This window comes from Trachemys scripta, chromosome 7 (assembly GCF_013100865.1).
Source record: "Trachemys scripta elegans isolate TJP31775 chromosome 7, CAS_Tse_1.0, whole genome shotgun sequence".
Taxonomy (NCBI): Eukaryota; Metazoa; Chordata; order Testudines; family Emydidae; genus Trachemys; species Trachemys scripta.
Genome location: NC_048304.1, coordinates 38355189 through 38372247, shown reverse-complemented (window position 1 = coordinate 38372247; position 17059 = coordinate 38355189). Strand labels below are relative to the sequence as shown.

Genomic DNA, 17059 nt, shown 5'->3' with positions numbered 1-17059 from the left:
TCATACAACCAAACAAGCAACCTAGTATCTAAACAGTCCGTCATCTTGCCAGTTGGACATTTATGCAAGTGTCAGGTTCTGCAGAAGAGCGAAATACTTTATGACTGAAAAAAAAAATCAAAAAGGAACTGGAGAACAGAACCAAGGAAGTCAAATGTTTGCTGCCCTCTGAACACTTCAAAATTAAGTTCACACTGGATTGCTTTTTGTGGCCCTTGTGATTTTACTTCCTCCCATCCCAGTCAACCACAACATAAAAACATTAAAAGATGCAATTTGTTTGAAGAGGGGGAAAAAGGTAATAGGTCCAATCATTTACAGAAGTTTCACATCAGTGTAACTCCATTGACATCAACAGAATTAGACCCCTAATTCACACTTGTTCAAGTGAAAGAGGAACACATCCAAAGATGGGAAGCCACCAAGACATTTTTATTCTATCAAAGATATATTTTTTAAAAATGTCATCTACCAATTAATACTGAGAATATGCACAGTTGTATAATCAGATCTGAATTTTTGTATTTCCCTCTTTGGCGGTTACTTTCATAAATATACACTGATATAAATCTTCAGAGCACAAGCCAACATTTAGTGTATGGGGATTAGGAAAGAAACTTTCCTTAACTGCCTTCGGCAGAGTTTCTTGCACCTGGATAGATGGCCCTCTGGTCTGACCCGGTATGGCAATTCTTATATTCCTTTAAAAGGTAAGATTGAAAATTCCCAGATTTTATCTGCAAATTCCTTGTGGAAGGGACCTGTGTACTTTATAGGTACTGTGATGTACCTGCCTAGCACAACTGTGAGCACTGTAAAATAATATTTCTAGATACACACAAATTAATACAGTCCATCCAACAGAACTACTATGAAAAAAAACGGTTAACATTTCACTTTTAACTCAATATTAGAAATGTCTTCAAAACTAAAAAACATATAAATAAAACACAGAGGTATGAAAGAGAAGACTAACATGATTAAGACGGTTATCAATTAGAAGAGTTCATTTACAAGCCAGCTGTAGATAACAGCTCCGTTTTTAATAAGAGGGCAGGCAGCAGTGCTAAGTAAACAAAAGGAGAGTAAAAAGTCCAGGCTGTTAACAATTCCTATTGATTTTTCAGAAAGCAGAATGTGATCCCATTACAAGAATCCTTTTATTTTAAAATATCATTTACAATCCTGATCAAAGCAGGGTGGTGGCAGCAAGCGAAATCTCAGACACATGTATACAGGCTTAACAACAAACATATGTTTGGGGAGTAGTTTTCCCTGACTTCACTAATAAATCTCTCTGCTCTCCCACTCCCTGCCTAAATAATGTCAAAGACTATAAAAACTAACCTAAAGTTTTTAAACCATTAAGGGAAGGAGTGGGAAGGAAAACGCTTTCTGTTGTAAATATTTACTTTTTAAAGCCTCTAGTATGTATTTTCAATGAAAGAGTCAGAGTCCAGTCCTGCCCCCGTTGATTTCACAGGAAGAAGGAAAATATCTGAAAACAACTAAGTACACTGGTTTAAAATGAAGAAACGGATTCTCATCCTCTAGAACAGAGGTTCTCAAACTGTGATCTGTGGACCACCAGTGGTCCATGAGTTCCATTCAGGTGGTCCACGGATAATTCCCTCCAAGGTGCACGCCTGGGTGGCCGCACACGAGAGAATGAAGCGCCACCTAATTAGTGGAGTCGCACAGGCGTGGCTCCACTAATTAGGTGCCTGGATCCTGAAGAAGACACACATATAAGGTGAGGTGGTGGCCTTGGGGGAAAGAAGAGATAGATGGGAAGGGGCAGCGGGGTGAGAAGAGAGGGTGGGGGGAATTTGGGACGTGCAGGACTGCAGCAGCCAGAGAATAAGGCGACTTTCTCCAGCTCCAGAGCTGTGGCTGCCAGGGAGAGGCGGCCCTCCTTCCCAGCCCCAGCTCCGGGGCTGCTGCAGTCAAGGAGAGAGGGAGAGACCTTGCTCCTTCCCAGCCCCAGCATGGGGGCTGCCATGGCAGGGGATAGAGGGCACATCCATCGCATTAGAAAGGCAAGACTACTGGTATTAAAATATGAGTTGTGTGCTTTTATTTGTAGAACAAAAGAAGGTTAATTATAATTAGGGTTTTTTTTTATATAGACTTTTATCCAAAGCACATTACAATAGTTAGCTAATGGTACAAACAACATTTGGAAAGATCATTAAGTGGTCCGCCAAGACCCTCAGCAATTTTCAAGTGGTCCATGAAAAAAAAGTTTGAGAACCACTGCAGTCTAGAATCATGTGCAAACAAAACATGAAAAGAATAAAATTTTGCCTAAGTCCATTAAAAAAAAAAAAAAAAAACAGCTGACTTCTTAAATTTGAATAAGAAAACCTAGCAGGGAACAATTACTTATCAATTTTTAGTTCTGGAAAATTAATCTTCAGTAGAACTTTCCCTGTATCATAGCATAGACCTTCCCACCTCCACCACACTTCTCTAGTGTCACAACTTTCATCTCTCCTCTCTATCCATATGACTCCATGGGGCCCATCTTTTTCTTACTCTTTATTCTCATTAGATTACTAAAAGTGCCACTTCATCTGCCTCCTGGCATGTTGTTTATGGGCCTGAGCACCCAATACCGCCCTCATCTCCCCCCTCCCCCCGCAACACAGTCAAAAATCATATTGACAAAATTATAGAATTATAATTGCCAATGAATATACTATGTGGCTGTATAAAAGTGATGGTTAAAAGCCTCTAAATACAAATCTTTGTGCTAAATTTGAAGGAAAAAAAACCTGAATCCTCTATTAAGCCTTTAGCAAAAAAAAGTGTTCATTTTTCTCTCTCGTTTTGATAGTGCAGGGGATATTATGAATAATTTGATATTGAAAGTACAGTTTGCTTTTAATTTTTCAGTAACTTTCAAGACATTGGCATTGCAGATGCTCATCCTCTTTCTGGAACACACTTTTAGTAAGGTTATTAACTGGAGAAACAAGTCCAAATTGAGGGAAGGTAACAGAAACCTGGTATTGATTCTGTTCAGAATATTAGATATTTTAAAAACATACAGCTATCAGCAAAACTGGGCTAGCCACAACGTTTAGTCCGTTACTATCTTGCATATCTCTCAAAGTTTATTTCATATGTGAGACCTACAGAAGTGATAAAAATAAATAAAACCAGAGATGCATTTTGCAAAAGTTAATATTATACTATGCAGAATGTTATGTCCACTAGAAAAGGAGAATTTCTTTAATGGGATACTGTTAGTATTGAGATCTGCAGACTTTCAACATTATAGTGGTTAAATGTGTCTGGATTGTCCACATAAATTTTAGAAACTTAATTGAAAATTACCTATGTAAAGCCATACATTTACAGAGTATTTTATAAAAAGAGCAAGCCATGCTTCTTGTCCCAAACAGCTCACGGTCTAAAGACAGACAAGACAAGAAGACATGGTCCAATTGTTCAGGGAAGGAAAACAGTAGAGATTACTGATAAGAACAAGGAAGGTATTGAAAGGAATCCTTCCAACTAGTACCTTTCATTCCACATGTAGTCAAAGATTAGAAGTTTGAAAGCTAGGGTGCAGCAGCACCCGCTGGCTTGAAGTGGTTTCCTTCATATATAATGTTTGGTTCTATAGCTCTCAGCACCCCCACTATAAAAACTGTTCCAGCACCACTGCCTTATTATGAAATTTACAGCTAAAATGTTCTTACTATTTTTGCAGTTTTGGTGAAAGATCCAAAACGCAGTAAGGTTTAAAGGGACACAATCACCCTGATAATAACATTTCTGTCTGAATTTTATCCTTTGTGTCTACTACTGTTCTAAGTAACACCTAAGATTATTGTAACAAATAGATTAGAACATAAATAGATATTTTACCCCCCCACCCAACCCTCAACTAGTTTACTCATTACATTTTGGCAGTGCTTTGTACATAGTTAATTTCTCTCTTTCTCCTCTGTCAGTCTGTCTCTCTCAATCACACAACAAAAGGGGAAAAAAATCTTTGATAGATTAAAAAAAGTGTGATTGTAAAACTATAAAAATTAGCAGGGCAACTAAGGACCATATGTAAAGCTATTTTCAATTTTTTTATATAAATCAGCTAGACTTCATGACGATGACCCACAGACACATCACAATTAAACCTCGCAGTTTAAACTTCACATTCCTCAGATTTATAATTTGTACTCATCCGTATGGCACTCACTGGTAAATAATCTGATGACTAAACTACCATGGCTGTTAAATGTAAAAGATAAAGTGTCTGAGGTGTCACAGGATTCCAAATTCTTCATAATGAAGGAGCTGTGGAATTCAGTAGACAGATTCTGAGACTTTTTCAAGGCTACATATCATCAGTTAGGGCCTGGTTCTCATTCAGTTCCCACCGTAACCTGAATTACTACCATCTTTTTGGATGAATGCATGCTTAAAAATTTTTTAGTAGCCTATGTGAAATGAACTGGTGATCTCTCCAGAGCCTAATGTAGTGGATGACAATGAGATGTCACTTTTACTGAGAGTTTGTTCTGAGAAACCAAAGAGCAAATGGGCATGGAAATGTGAATACTACCCTCTTTCCTCCCAGAGCTGGTCCCCTCAAGTCAAGGTTTGAGACACGTTGCCACCTTCCTACATTCAGTGGGAAACATTTTTTTAAATGTTGTTTTCTCTCAATGTCAGCTGGATCAATCCATTTTCAGCACTCAATCACACTTTTCTGGAAGTGGAAGATACAACTAAGTATGCTTTTCCTATGATTTTTTTCATAAAGGCAGTAAATTTGGTTTTAGAAATGTTCAGCAATAAATTAGGCATCCACGTGAATCATACATGAATGCTTCGGATTCCGTAGCAAATCACTCTCAATTTAAATATTTAATAAAACTGAATGGCTGATTTTAGGCCAATAATTTCCCATTTTCCTTGCATTGTTTTTTTCCACTACAACATTTATCGTCTCTCACCCTCTTCCAACACTAATCAATGCCATGATAGATTAAACGATTACTACAGCACATAAACAATTAAAAGACAAAGTTAAACAAGACAGAATTGTTGATACTTTGATCAATCTAATGAATCCACCAGAGAGATCAATTTCTGGGAGTAAACAGTGGCTCCTTGTAAGTCATCTTGGTGGGTAAATATCATGTAAAATATTAGGATCAAGTATGGTTTTTTTTACAATGTACATTACCATTTCTGGTGTTTGAACAAAATAAATATGCAGATAACATTTTGACAAGGGGTGTTCCAGATTACAGACTAGACCTTCTAACCTGGTATTCATGTGGTCACTGGATAGATACCCAAGACCCTCTTGGTTCTTTGCAAGTTAAATAATATAAAATCAGAAGATGAGACATGTAAATTTTAATAACTAACATTTGTAATGCTTGTGTTAGACTAGAAATGCCCTAATGGTGCAATTCATCAGTTACACAATCCCTTGTCTTTAAGCTTCTCAATTTGTCTTGCATCATTTTCTTCTTCTGATGTGCATATTCCCCTTTAATAAGGTAACCTTTTTAAAAGGAAACTATTAAGAACTATGTTTGAAGTATAAGCCAAGAAAAACAATGTAATTCAAAGTAAAGCTGAATTCTTATAGTGAGCTATTTTTGCAAGATATTGCAGCTCACTTTCTGTAACATAATGCACTGATCTGAACCTTGCAATATATAGTGACAATAAGGTGAATTTAAAAACCCTTTCTTAGTAGGGAACTTTCAACTTTATCAGAAAGCAATCTACTTAGCCTTCCCATTTTTTCCAAATGTATTTTATTTGCTATTTATCAAAGGTATGCATGTTTAAAGAAGAACATCCTCCCACCTCAGGGCCCTGCTTTTCTTATTTGATCCTACAACACAGTCTGAAAGGTTTGATTACACTAAGAAATTCACCAAGCTCTACCAGCTCTCTATTAGCCATGCTTGAAACTATTTGGGCCCATCTACACTACTAGTTAAACTGCTTTCAGGACCACTTCAGGGGGACTCAGTGCCCATAGTGTAGGCATGCCTAGTACACTTGTTTTTAGTTTAGTGCCATAGTGTAGGTGTTTCCACCATTGACTGAAGGGATTTTTCCACTGACGTAAGTAATCCACTGCTCCAAGCCCTGACCTAGCCATATCTACACTGGGGGTTAGGTTGGCTTAATCTGTGCCCCCGGGGTGTGAATTTTTCACACCCTCTGATTGATGTAGCTAGACTGATCTACATTTTAAGTATAGATCAGGGCTCAGTGCTGAGAACCACTGACATCATCTGGTCAATTTCCTTAGGTAGATGGATGTATAGTCTACTGAGTGCCTAATAGAATCAGATCCAGAAGGCTGCATTTATGACCTCCAACATTTTCCATGTCAACAGACTGATCCCAAATGCAGGTTTGGGATTTCATTAATGGATTGATCAAAAAGAGAAGCTAGGATAAAAAAACTTATTATCAACAAATTTCCTCAATAGCAGGCAAATAGGAAAATATAGGCCAAGAAAATCTGTAGAGAAATGTTCTCATCAACTGTTATAGATTTTAAGAGTAGGAGGACCATTATGGCCAGATTTTATAGATTCTAGGGCCAAAGAAGCCACTAATCTAACCTCCTGCATAATAAAGGCAGGCCATAGAATTTCATCCAGAGTTTCCCATGTCTGCAGTTTGCTCTACTGTGAGTGTGGCTCTTTAATCTCACACTGTGTCTCACTTTAAAGATAGAGGCAGACAGTTAAAGTGTGGGTGAACTCAGAAAAGTTACTTGATAAAACCAAACAAAACAAGCTCCTTCTTACTCAGTGATACCTGTTTACTTTAGTAGGATTAAAAATTATATCACTTTTTCACTGCTTCTTACTCCTGTCCACTTTCCAAAGCCAACACCGCTAAAGTAAGCTGGATTCTGTATCAATAGAAAAAAGTTACTAAATTCCAATCAGTTATACATGTGAAAGCTCACTTAAGGCAACAGGGTTGCCCAGGTATCACTGAAATCATAGTTTGGCCAGCAGAACCTTATTACTTCCAATTATGCTTGAGGAGAACAAATTCAGTATGACACCAATCGCAGGGTGAGTTCACACAACTGGGAGATAGAGAAAAATCTCTTTAAATGGAATATATTTTATATGGAGTCACTTAGATTTAAACAATTAATCTAAAAAGCAGTCTGACAGACTTACTTTTCAATATAGAACCACATTTTGCTGAAGAAATTTCAGGGCTTGTCTGCAAGAGAAAGTTATACCTCTAAGTTTCATAGCAAAGTTTAAGTCAAGGTGTGAATTAAGCTGACCAAATATAGCTATATCAATGCAACTCCCATGTGAACACTCTTATTCCAGAATAAAAGCATTGAAAATGATAGTTAGACAGGTAAAGGTATATTGGTATAATTATATCAGTATAACTAGTGAAACTTTTGCATGTATATGAGCCTTCAGCCTGTGTCAACTCAAATATTAATTTTAAATGATGGGGCCCAACAGTTTTGCAAGTCAGAATTTGGATCTCCAACCACCTCTACATAGACTGGCAGAGTATGAGAGCATTGTAGAAATAGTACAATCATTCCAAGAGATGGATGTTGGAAGGGATATGGAAAAAAAAATCACTTTGCATCCCTTGAGTAACACTCCTGACTGACTCAGGGGTGGCACTCATGGCCTGCAGAGGAAGTTCCATCCATCCCCTCTTCTGCAAGGTGTCAGTCCTATGTGGAACTGAGGGCTAGTCTACACTGGCAACGTTCTTGTGTAGTCACAGCAGAGCACTGGGAGAAAGGTCTCCCAGCGCTCTAAAAAAAAAACCCACTTCCATGAGGGCACAGCTCCCAGCACTGAAATTTGCTGTGCTCAGGGGGGTGTTTTTTCACACCCCTGAGCGAAAAAGTTGCAGTGCTGTAAAGTGCCAGTGTAGACAAGCCCTGAGAGGATAAGGGACATCAGAGGAAAGCTGAGGGAATCAGAGAAAATCCACCTTCTGAAACAGGGTGGGGAGTTTTCCTTCCCACCCTCACTAGGATTTAGTAACTAGGATTACTAATAGCATGACTGGTCCTAATAAAATCTGCAAAATGATCTGCTTAGAAGCAAGGCAGGTTTTCTTGGCATTCCCCCCTTAGAATCCAGCATTCCACCACACTGCCAATTTCCCTGATGATGGAATCATCTGAAATCACTTTGTGTGAGAAACTAAACTTAGGTTTTCAATGCCAGATGGAATCAATGCATTCTCTTCCCATTACACCACAAGCATTACACAGTAGCACAAGAACGCCAACACAAGAACAGAGAAAGGACAAGCATTCCCTTCCACACACGCTACATGGAGCTTGCCATGCTACAATCCTCAAGTTAGGTCCTTGGTACCAAGGGAGGAGAGACGTGGCCAAGCTTCTCAGTACAAAGTACAGTACAAAGCATGACTGCCAGCGAGCCCAGGAGATATTCTGTGCTGGGAAATCCACCACACCACAGCACATGTAGGAAGCTGAAAGCTTCCCCAGCTCACATTTCCTCAGGACTACACAGAGGAGGAGTCTGTGGGATGCAGAAGAGAGGTGGCTGCAGTCAGTGCCCACAGTAATACAGCCAAGCCAGGAGATGCTCCCTTGGCCCCCATGGCAAGGCAAAGACATGGGCACTACCCAAACATTTGCACTACACTCATGGCTGGAGTAGCTGAGGGCTCGTGGGACGGGGGCCAGGGAAGAGGTCACAAAAGGCAACTAAAGGCCCAGGACAAAAGGGGGCACGTGGCAGAGTCTGGCGTGGGGAGCCAGAGACGCAGGGCAGGTGTAGCCCGGGGTGCGGGGAGCCATGGGGGTCTCAGGGCAGGCACAGCCCGAGCGGGCAGAAGTCAGGAGTTGGGGGGCCTGAAACAAAGGGCGGCAGGAAGGACAACCGGGGGCACAGCCTAAGCCAGCCCCGAGCACCCCCACTCCAGGTCCGAGGGCCCACGGCTGCTCTAGTGCAGCCAGGGAGTAACCAGGGCACCAGCTGAACCGGCCTCTTCGGACACCTGCACCCTCCACACTTGCCCCACTCGCCCCGGGACGCAGCCGGGCTCTAACCCTGCGACGACGGACCTGGGGCCACGGGCCCTGGCCAACCTGCTCCCGGGACCAGGGCGCACCGCCCGCCGCCGCTGCTGCTGCTGCAGCCTCCCTCTCTCCGCCTGGCCAAGCGGCTCACTCACCAGTGTGCAGTGCGCACCCCACGCGGCTGGGCGGGCGGCTGCTCCCCCCCACAGCGCCGCGGCGGGACACGCAGGGTGGCCGGGGCTCCAACAAGTGCCAGGCTCCGCGCGCAGCAGGGCTCCGGCTGCAGGAGGAGCAAAGGGGGGGGGGGTTGTTTACTCCAGCGCCGAGACCCAAACAAGGCGAGTCCGGCAAGGGAGCACGGCCCAGCCTCCCCCAACGACACTGGCTGCACTGAGTAGCCAAGGGAAGAATCCCAGGAACGGCGGAATTCTCTTCCTAGCAGGTGGGGAGAGCCAGACAGCCCCATTGGCTGGGCCAGCCCATGAGATCAGCATAGATTAGGATAATGAGACCCTGACATCACATCCTCAGCAGGTAGAGAAAACACAGAGAGAGAGAAAGAGGAAAGGGAAGGGAAAACCCCCCACGGAAATCCCCCCTCCTCGAGGGAGGAGACAGGCAGGGAAATCCAAGCAGGGCTGAAGGTGGGAGGAGCCCTGGGCTGCTGCTTTACACACAAAAGCAGCCTTGCTATGTTTGGCGAGCTCCAACCATTCACAGCACTGTTTTCAATTCAACGTGCTGTTGTGGGAGGGGTTGGAGCAGGCTTTGAGTGGTGCCACTGCTGGAATGAAATCTAGGATTCCTGGGGGGGAGGAAATCTCTGCTCTTTAAATTAAGCTTGTACTCGGGTGTTTAACAGGCAGAAGGAAGGAGGAATTTTACAAAGGATGTTAAAGACTGTATTAAGTATCTGAGGGGTAGCCCTGTTAGTCTGTATCCACAAACACAACAAAGAGTCCGGTGGCACCTTAAAGACTAACAGATTTCTTTGAGCATAAGCTTTCTTGGTTAAAAACCCCACTTCTTCAGATCCATGGATTGAAAATTACAGAGCCTGTAATTTGTACATAATAAATAAATACATATATTCTGTAATTTTCACTCCATGCATCTGAAGAAGTGGGTTTTTTACCCACGAAAGCTTATGCTCAGAGAAAACAGGAGTACTTGTGGCACCTTAGAGACTAACAAATTTATTAGAGCATAAGCTTTCGTGGACTACAGCCCACTTCTCTGAAACCTATGCTCAGAGAATGTATTTTCATCTGCCCTTTTGTTAGGCAACAGATCCTATGCACTAGGAAAGAAAGCTGAGATTTCATTGTCTTGTACTTTATGACAAACATTAGAAATATATTTTTCATCTAGCAAATGATCAACCAGAGAAAAAACAGTTAGAGCAGAGATTCCCTATTGATTAAAAGCAACATACCTTCATTCCAACTACTGTTGATAGCACCAACTGAATGCACACACTAAAATATATAAACAGGAAGTTTTCTAAAAGAAGAAAATTAAGACCCTTTAAATGTAGTAAAACCAAGCTTCTGTAAAAATGAATGCCAGTAGAATTTATATACATAAAAAAGACATAATAGTTTTAAACCCAAATGTTGCAACGTTAAAAGGGCTGAAGTCAAACTGGCCTATTCATTATCCAAGCAGATAGAAAAGCTAAAAATACACAAACAACAACTATATTCTTCACTGGAAAAAAAAAAACTTACATTATTGCAAAGTTAAGGTTGCTTGGTAGTATGCCATCCCTCGCAGAATGTTGAATTGAGCAAAACTCACTTTTGGAAACCAGGAGATGCAGAGTTAAGGCTATGCAACTCTTAACTCTGCCCTCTCAGCAATGCCCTAATACTCTCTGTTAACACACACACACTTTTACGCTGCCTACTCCACAGTTGCTAACATGTACAAGCTCTTCACCTCCTTTTACAACCCATTCACTCTCAGCCATAGGATTCTATCTAATACTATTAAAGGGCTAAAAGGAGGAGAGAATACAAATGTGGCACTGATAGGTGCCACTGCCCCGGTTCTCCAGTGTCCCTTCTACTCACCCCCAAATTACACTCCTCCTTGCCCCAACCTCCCTTTACTTAGCCCCCAGCCTTTTCCCCCTACCACCCATCCCCATGTATCCCCCTCCCCTCACTGCAGCTCCAAAACCTGCTCCCTCTCTAAACCCACCCCTCCTCTCCCAGGAAGCATTGACATGTCTAAATAATCCCATGCCCAAAGATTTTAGGAGTATGGGGTGGGGGGGAGGGCTGGGTTGGCTTGCACTGGCAGAGCTATGGGGTGCATTGGCAGAGACTTGAGGTGCAGGAGTTTGGGGTGCACTGACAGACCTGTCGAGTGCAGGGTGGCTGGCATGCAAGAGTTGGGGTGCACAGGCATAGCTAGAGATACCAGGCGTCCCTCACTGAACCCCCAGGGTCCCTCCCTTCCCTACCACCTGTCCCATTTATCCACCTTCCCATAACTTCCTACCTCTTGCTGCAGCCCCAAATCCTTCTACCATTCCCCCCACTCCTCCACCCCTTAATACGCCATCCCTTCCAGGAAGTATTTACATGTCTAATTTTTTTCCCCTCTCAAACACTTTCATTACGTTCCCTAAACTAAAATCGCTAATGATTACTCACAAATTGTAGCAATCTCCAGCCATTCAGTTCAAACTCCTTTTGTCTTAGGTTGGGGTGTTGTGATTAATCCTTAGATTAGGTTAAGTATAGGGCTTGAAACATCAGGTGCTTGTTGGATCCACAGCTATTGTGGGATATTTAATAGCAATTTCAAAAGCATTTACCATCTGATCTTGGCAAAATGATTGTAACCTGTAACCTTTTTTTCCTCAGCTATGGAACTTGCCACAGTTCTTCCTCCATTTGCATCATGATACAGGGATTTCTACAATATGCAGAAAACTGTGGCCCACTTCATAACTACCGTTTCATACAATGGACAAGTTACACTTGTGTTCCAGGATCTGCACTTGCTTCCAATGGAGTTCTAGGTGAAATATAGGGGATTGGTTTGACCAGCTACCACTATTTATTATTAAACCCCAGTGTGAAACATGTTTTTTATCTGCAGTGTTGTCACAGGCTACAGGTAGAGCTGAGGGCCCAATTCTGTAGTGCCTATTGTGGGAAAGCTCCCACTAATTTCAATAGGGTTATGGGATCAAGCCTGACACCTGCTCCATGGCCATATAAGGAAATTAAATATCCCTCCCCCCCCATCACATTTGAATAAAGAATGCCCTAAGCTAACCTCTCCTCATACACAGACACAAGCAATACCACATTTTACTACTCCGGAGGCGTTATGCTAATACACACACTCCCTGCAGCAGTGGAATACTTTGGCACGGGCTACGCTACAAGCCAGGCTTTGTTAAAGAAATTTGTTTTAAAAATTGATTTCAGTTCATATGGTTGTGCAGCTGGCAGGTCTGGGGCACAACGCTGTTATAAGCCTTTTCAGTCAGATATACTTGTGCACAACAACAAAGAGCTAAATTTTTTCTTAAGTGTTCATGTGGGAGGTAAGTTGCCAGCTGGCATTCATAGCCCTTACAAGAGAAATTTAGCAGAGTTCAGTGAGTTTCAGCTTCTCCTCTTATTGTGATTTTACAGTTTTGTTAATAATGACATTACAGGCCTTTTCCTTGGCAACAGACTGGAGCTTGTGAAATCAGCTCTCTCTGAACAGAAGTTCCTAATTTACTACTTGAAATTCGGCACAATCAGGCACAACACAAAGATGATTAGTTTTTGCCACTGTAAGCAAGCCCTTTTCAAAGCTATCACAAAATATTGTCAGCGTTAATAAGGTTTACTATTACATTGGAACATTTAATTTGTCAGTATAGTTTATACTCTGGAGCTGGCTCTATCTACATCTTGCCTTAATATCATCATGGGTCAGAGTTTACAATTGACACCAGCTATGTAAAATTTACTTCAAGAAATTTCTTATCTAACCCAAATCACATAGCTCCATATGCAAATAATTTTTTTAAAAGATACACCTCTACTTCGATATAACGCTGTCCTCGGGAGCCCAAAAATCTTACCGCGTTATAGGTGAAACTGCGTTATATCAAACTTGCTTTGATCCGCCGGAATGCACAGCCCCACCCTCCCGGAGCACTGCTTTACCGCGTTATATTTGAATTCATGTTATATCGGGTCGCGTTATATCAGGGTAGAGGTGTACTTTAGTGTCACTAAGCTTTACATCTAAAGTTCTCATTTTGAAATCTAGATCCATTCGCATTGCTATGCTATATCAAAAGCGTGCCTAAACTCATGCCACTGTAGCATATATGGGAAGATTTAAGAAAACATTTCCAAAATTTTAAAATATTGGTATTTTTGTTGTTTCATGATGTGTCAAATTGTAGTAATTCCACACAGACAAGTTGATCAAACTGTAAATTGTTATTGTGATAAATGAAGGTGTGTGTGGGGGGGAATGGGCTCCCTTTTATGGACACCCAGCCAGCCAGTTAGCTATAAAGACCCTCTTGGTAGCTGCTTGCTTTACCTGTAAAGGGTTAAAAAGTCCCTCGGTAAAGAAAAGGGAGTGGGCACCTGACCAAAAGAGCCAATGGAAAGGCTTGCTTTACCTTTGTGTCTCTGTTGTTCTCTCTGGGCTGAAGAGATGGGGGCAGCTGAAACACTGTGTAAAGTTTGGACCAGGTATGAAAATTCATCCTCCATACCTAGAAGAATTCACTGGGAAATTTAAATTATGCGGGGGTTTTACTCATAGGCTTGCTGTGTGAAAGGGGTCACCAATACAAAAGTCTGAGACCCACTGGTCTTCTCCATCCCCTTAAGGAAGATTAAAAGAGACAGTGTATTTTCAATTGGAGCAGGAACAAAATAGCAGCACTATGTTCAAGAGAACTACCAAGTAACTTCAGAGTCCAATAGAAACAGGAATGACTCTAGTTTTGCTGCATCAGAATGTTGGACCACAATTGACTTACTTGTTTTGTTCTAGATTAGAGGCAAGTCCAGTCCTAAGTACTATGGGTATCCAAGGCTGTTGAAATACAAGACACTCACTGGTTTTCCCTTTTGGTTGAAGTACTGTAACATTGTTTGGCATTGTAATATTAAACTGAAAACATTTTCTGGAGTTAAAACTTTGTTTATTTGTAAAGATTTATTTAAAATATGTTTATTAGAATTAACAGTGACCACTTTGTTATTTTAGAAGCTATTCTTCAAATAGAGACTTCAGTGTAAAAGACAGGACAGTATAATGATAGGTTATAAACGATATACAGACGTAATTTTAAAACAAAAGCCCTTTAGAAAAATTAGCCTTTGATGTAGTTAAATGTTCAGGACAGTCAGTCTTTGGATTAAAAGAGTCATATTTAACATGCACTTACCAACAAACAGTTGTGAAAATTTCTTCAAGCTCCATCCCTTTTCTATTTCCATTATGCAATGCACAGCTTTCATAACAAAAATTAAGCTCAAACTACAAATGCAATGAGTTCATTGTTTTTACTTTAATGTTCATACAGGAGAAAAGACAAGCCATTGTACAGTCATAGTTCATTAAGATCCAGGATCAAGCAAATCTGAACAGGTTGCCTTTTCTGGCCAGATACAAAATTACTGTAGCAATATTATAAAGTTAAGGATGTATAGGTTGCCTCATTGCAGGATGTGATGACTATTCTGTACCACCAAAAAGCTATACTTGCTCATAAAATTTACTTTAAAAATTTTGAACTACAATGCCTGTAAACCACTGAGCAAGTGTTCAACAAATACAGGCGGGATTTTCAAAGACAACAAATGGAGCTAAGCATCCAAGTATCATTCATCTTCAACAGGAGTTGGGCACCTAATTCCTTGACGCTCTTTTGAACCTCGCCACCTTTATGGACAACTATCAATTCAGAGAAGGTCTTATTGTACATGAAGACAGAAGTGCCAATTAGGGGCCCCCTCCAAGGTTTTTGCACTTGCTCAAAGTTCCATAGGCCACAGAGCCAGGAGTAATGGGGTGAGAAAGGGCATGTCCCAACCACTTTCAAGCATTGGTCCCATACTAAATCAGTACAGCTGCTGCTGGTCTGGAGCACTGCTAAGCTCAGGCATTTTATCCAATCAAAACAAGGGGGTACTCTAATCTATTCAAGTTCTCATACTGCCCTCATCACCATATTATCAGTGTCTTCCAGAAGTGCTATAAGTGACATGACTTGCATCTGTCACCTGTGTCCCCTTCTTCCTCCTTTCCCCCAATTGCTAAAGCCAGCACATTTTGTAAGTGGATGTAAGAGCTATGTTATAGTACTAGATGGAAGTTTCCACTTTTCCAAATGGTCCAATACAGGTAAAATATGAAGCAGGATTTAAAAAAAAAAAAAAAAAAAAAGGACTCCTTTTTACTTGAAGAGGCATTCCCAATGAAGTTACAAATAAAGCAGAAAAAAGGAAGTGACTATTCTGTATACATTTAAAGGTAACAAAAAGCTAAGCATAAGAAAACTAAAATAAGGGCTGTTAGGAATAAATGATAGATTGTGTGATATCACAGTGGCCAGAACACATACCTAAGCTCCAGAGCGCTGAGGCAGGGGACAGCAAGAGACTAGCAAGATTTCAGCAAAAATAAATAAATAAATAAATAAAAATATGTTTGAGGTTCCAAACATCGGACTTTACCAAATATCCCAAAAAACAGACTGTCCATATAGTGTAGGACTGAAGACATATAGGAAGGGTTCTGTAAGGCAAGGGGTGAGACATATAGCTGGTTCATTAGCTCTTCTTTCTTTGTATCATAAAGCAGGATGTCCATGCATTCAGTAGCAGATCCAGGATTTTAAAGAGTCCTATGGCATAATGGAAAAGCAAGTGAAGCAAAATGAACAGAACTGATGATGTTATTGCCTACAACTGCTATTGAAAGGAAGACCCCCTCTAGGAGCCAATTCCTACCCTGACTTAAAACTTATGGGAGTCCTCTAAAGTCAACAGGGATGCATGGGGAGTAAATATCAGGTCAGACTTTAGCCCTTCGTATATCAGGATTTGCCACTGCATTTACTACTTTTTTTTTTTTTTTTAAGTGCTAGAAAATGTTGTAAAAGTCTGATTATTTACAGACAAAGATTTGATCAGATGACTGGATTCTGAAGACACTACTGAGACATAAGATTCTGGACTAGGTTTCAAGGGTTACCTGCAATGTTCTTTTTCTGTGACTACACTTATATCTGATTTCAAACTTTGTTTTTATTTATTACAGCTTAATCTATTCTTAAATTTACTCAACATAACGCACCTGAGTAAAAATCCACAAAAACATAGGCTGTAAGCATCTTGCTCTTGTTTCTCCTGTTACCAGTAATCATGTCTAGTTAAAGTTTTTGTTACGGCAGATTTATAATTTCAAAATATGGTAAAATGAAATTTTATCAACTGCAAATCTTTGTGGCACAGTTGAAATAGTGAGTGTGGCAGAAGTTTTGTGTCATTAGCTATACAAACCAAGCCATACTTTATTTCTTCCAGCAAGATAACATATACAAAAGAATAAACCTTTCCACACTTGCAGAAAATAGGTCCAACTAAAAGGTGATTCACATTGCCTTAAAAGGAAAGGTAATAATGCTTTGCACTTTTTGAACATCTTACAATAGATCTCATAACTTTACAAACATTAACCCCACATTGATCACCAGAGCATGTTTGCAAATTTAAAAATATCTAATAGGAAAAGGCATCCTACAGAGAGGAGTAGTCCTATTCTTTGGTGCCTCTAGTTAGGGGGGGGGGGGGGAGAAGAGGGAAAGGGATATTCTGATTTATTCACCCTCTACTCAAGTTGCAAGTAATGGAAAGATTCATTTTCTATTGAAACTATGTAAAAGTACCAAGATAGATCCTCTATGATTTTCTTTAACAAGGCTATTTGCTCAAAGCATCAATGCACATGCCGAAACTA

General features: G+C 40.7%; 2 protein-coding genes across 2 annotated transcripts in view; both read right to left on the bottom strand.

Moving 5' to 3' along the window:
• The window catches only part of VGLL4 (vestigial like family member 4), a 145797-nt gene extending 136226 nt beyond the window's left edge, over nucleotides 1-9571 (bottom strand). Inside the window, exon 1 of the mRNA XM_034775527.1 lies at nucleotides 9208-9571. Coding sequence (XP_034631418.1) covers nucleotides 9208-9518 — 311 coding nt within the window. The 5' untranslated portion in view covers nucleotides 9519-9571. The remainder of the gene's footprint in view (nucleotides 1-9207) is intronic.
• Nucleotides 9572-14340: 4769 nt separating this feature from the next.
• TAMM41 (TAM41 mitochondrial translocator assembly and maintenance homolog) overlaps nucleotides 14341-17059 on the bottom strand; it is a 49208-nt gene continuing 46489 nt past the window's right edge. The window contains exon 9 of the mRNA XM_034775730.1: nucleotides 14341-15944. The gene's annotated coding sequence lies outside the window, so the exon portion shown is untranslated. The remainder of the gene's footprint in view (nucleotides 15945-17059) is intronic.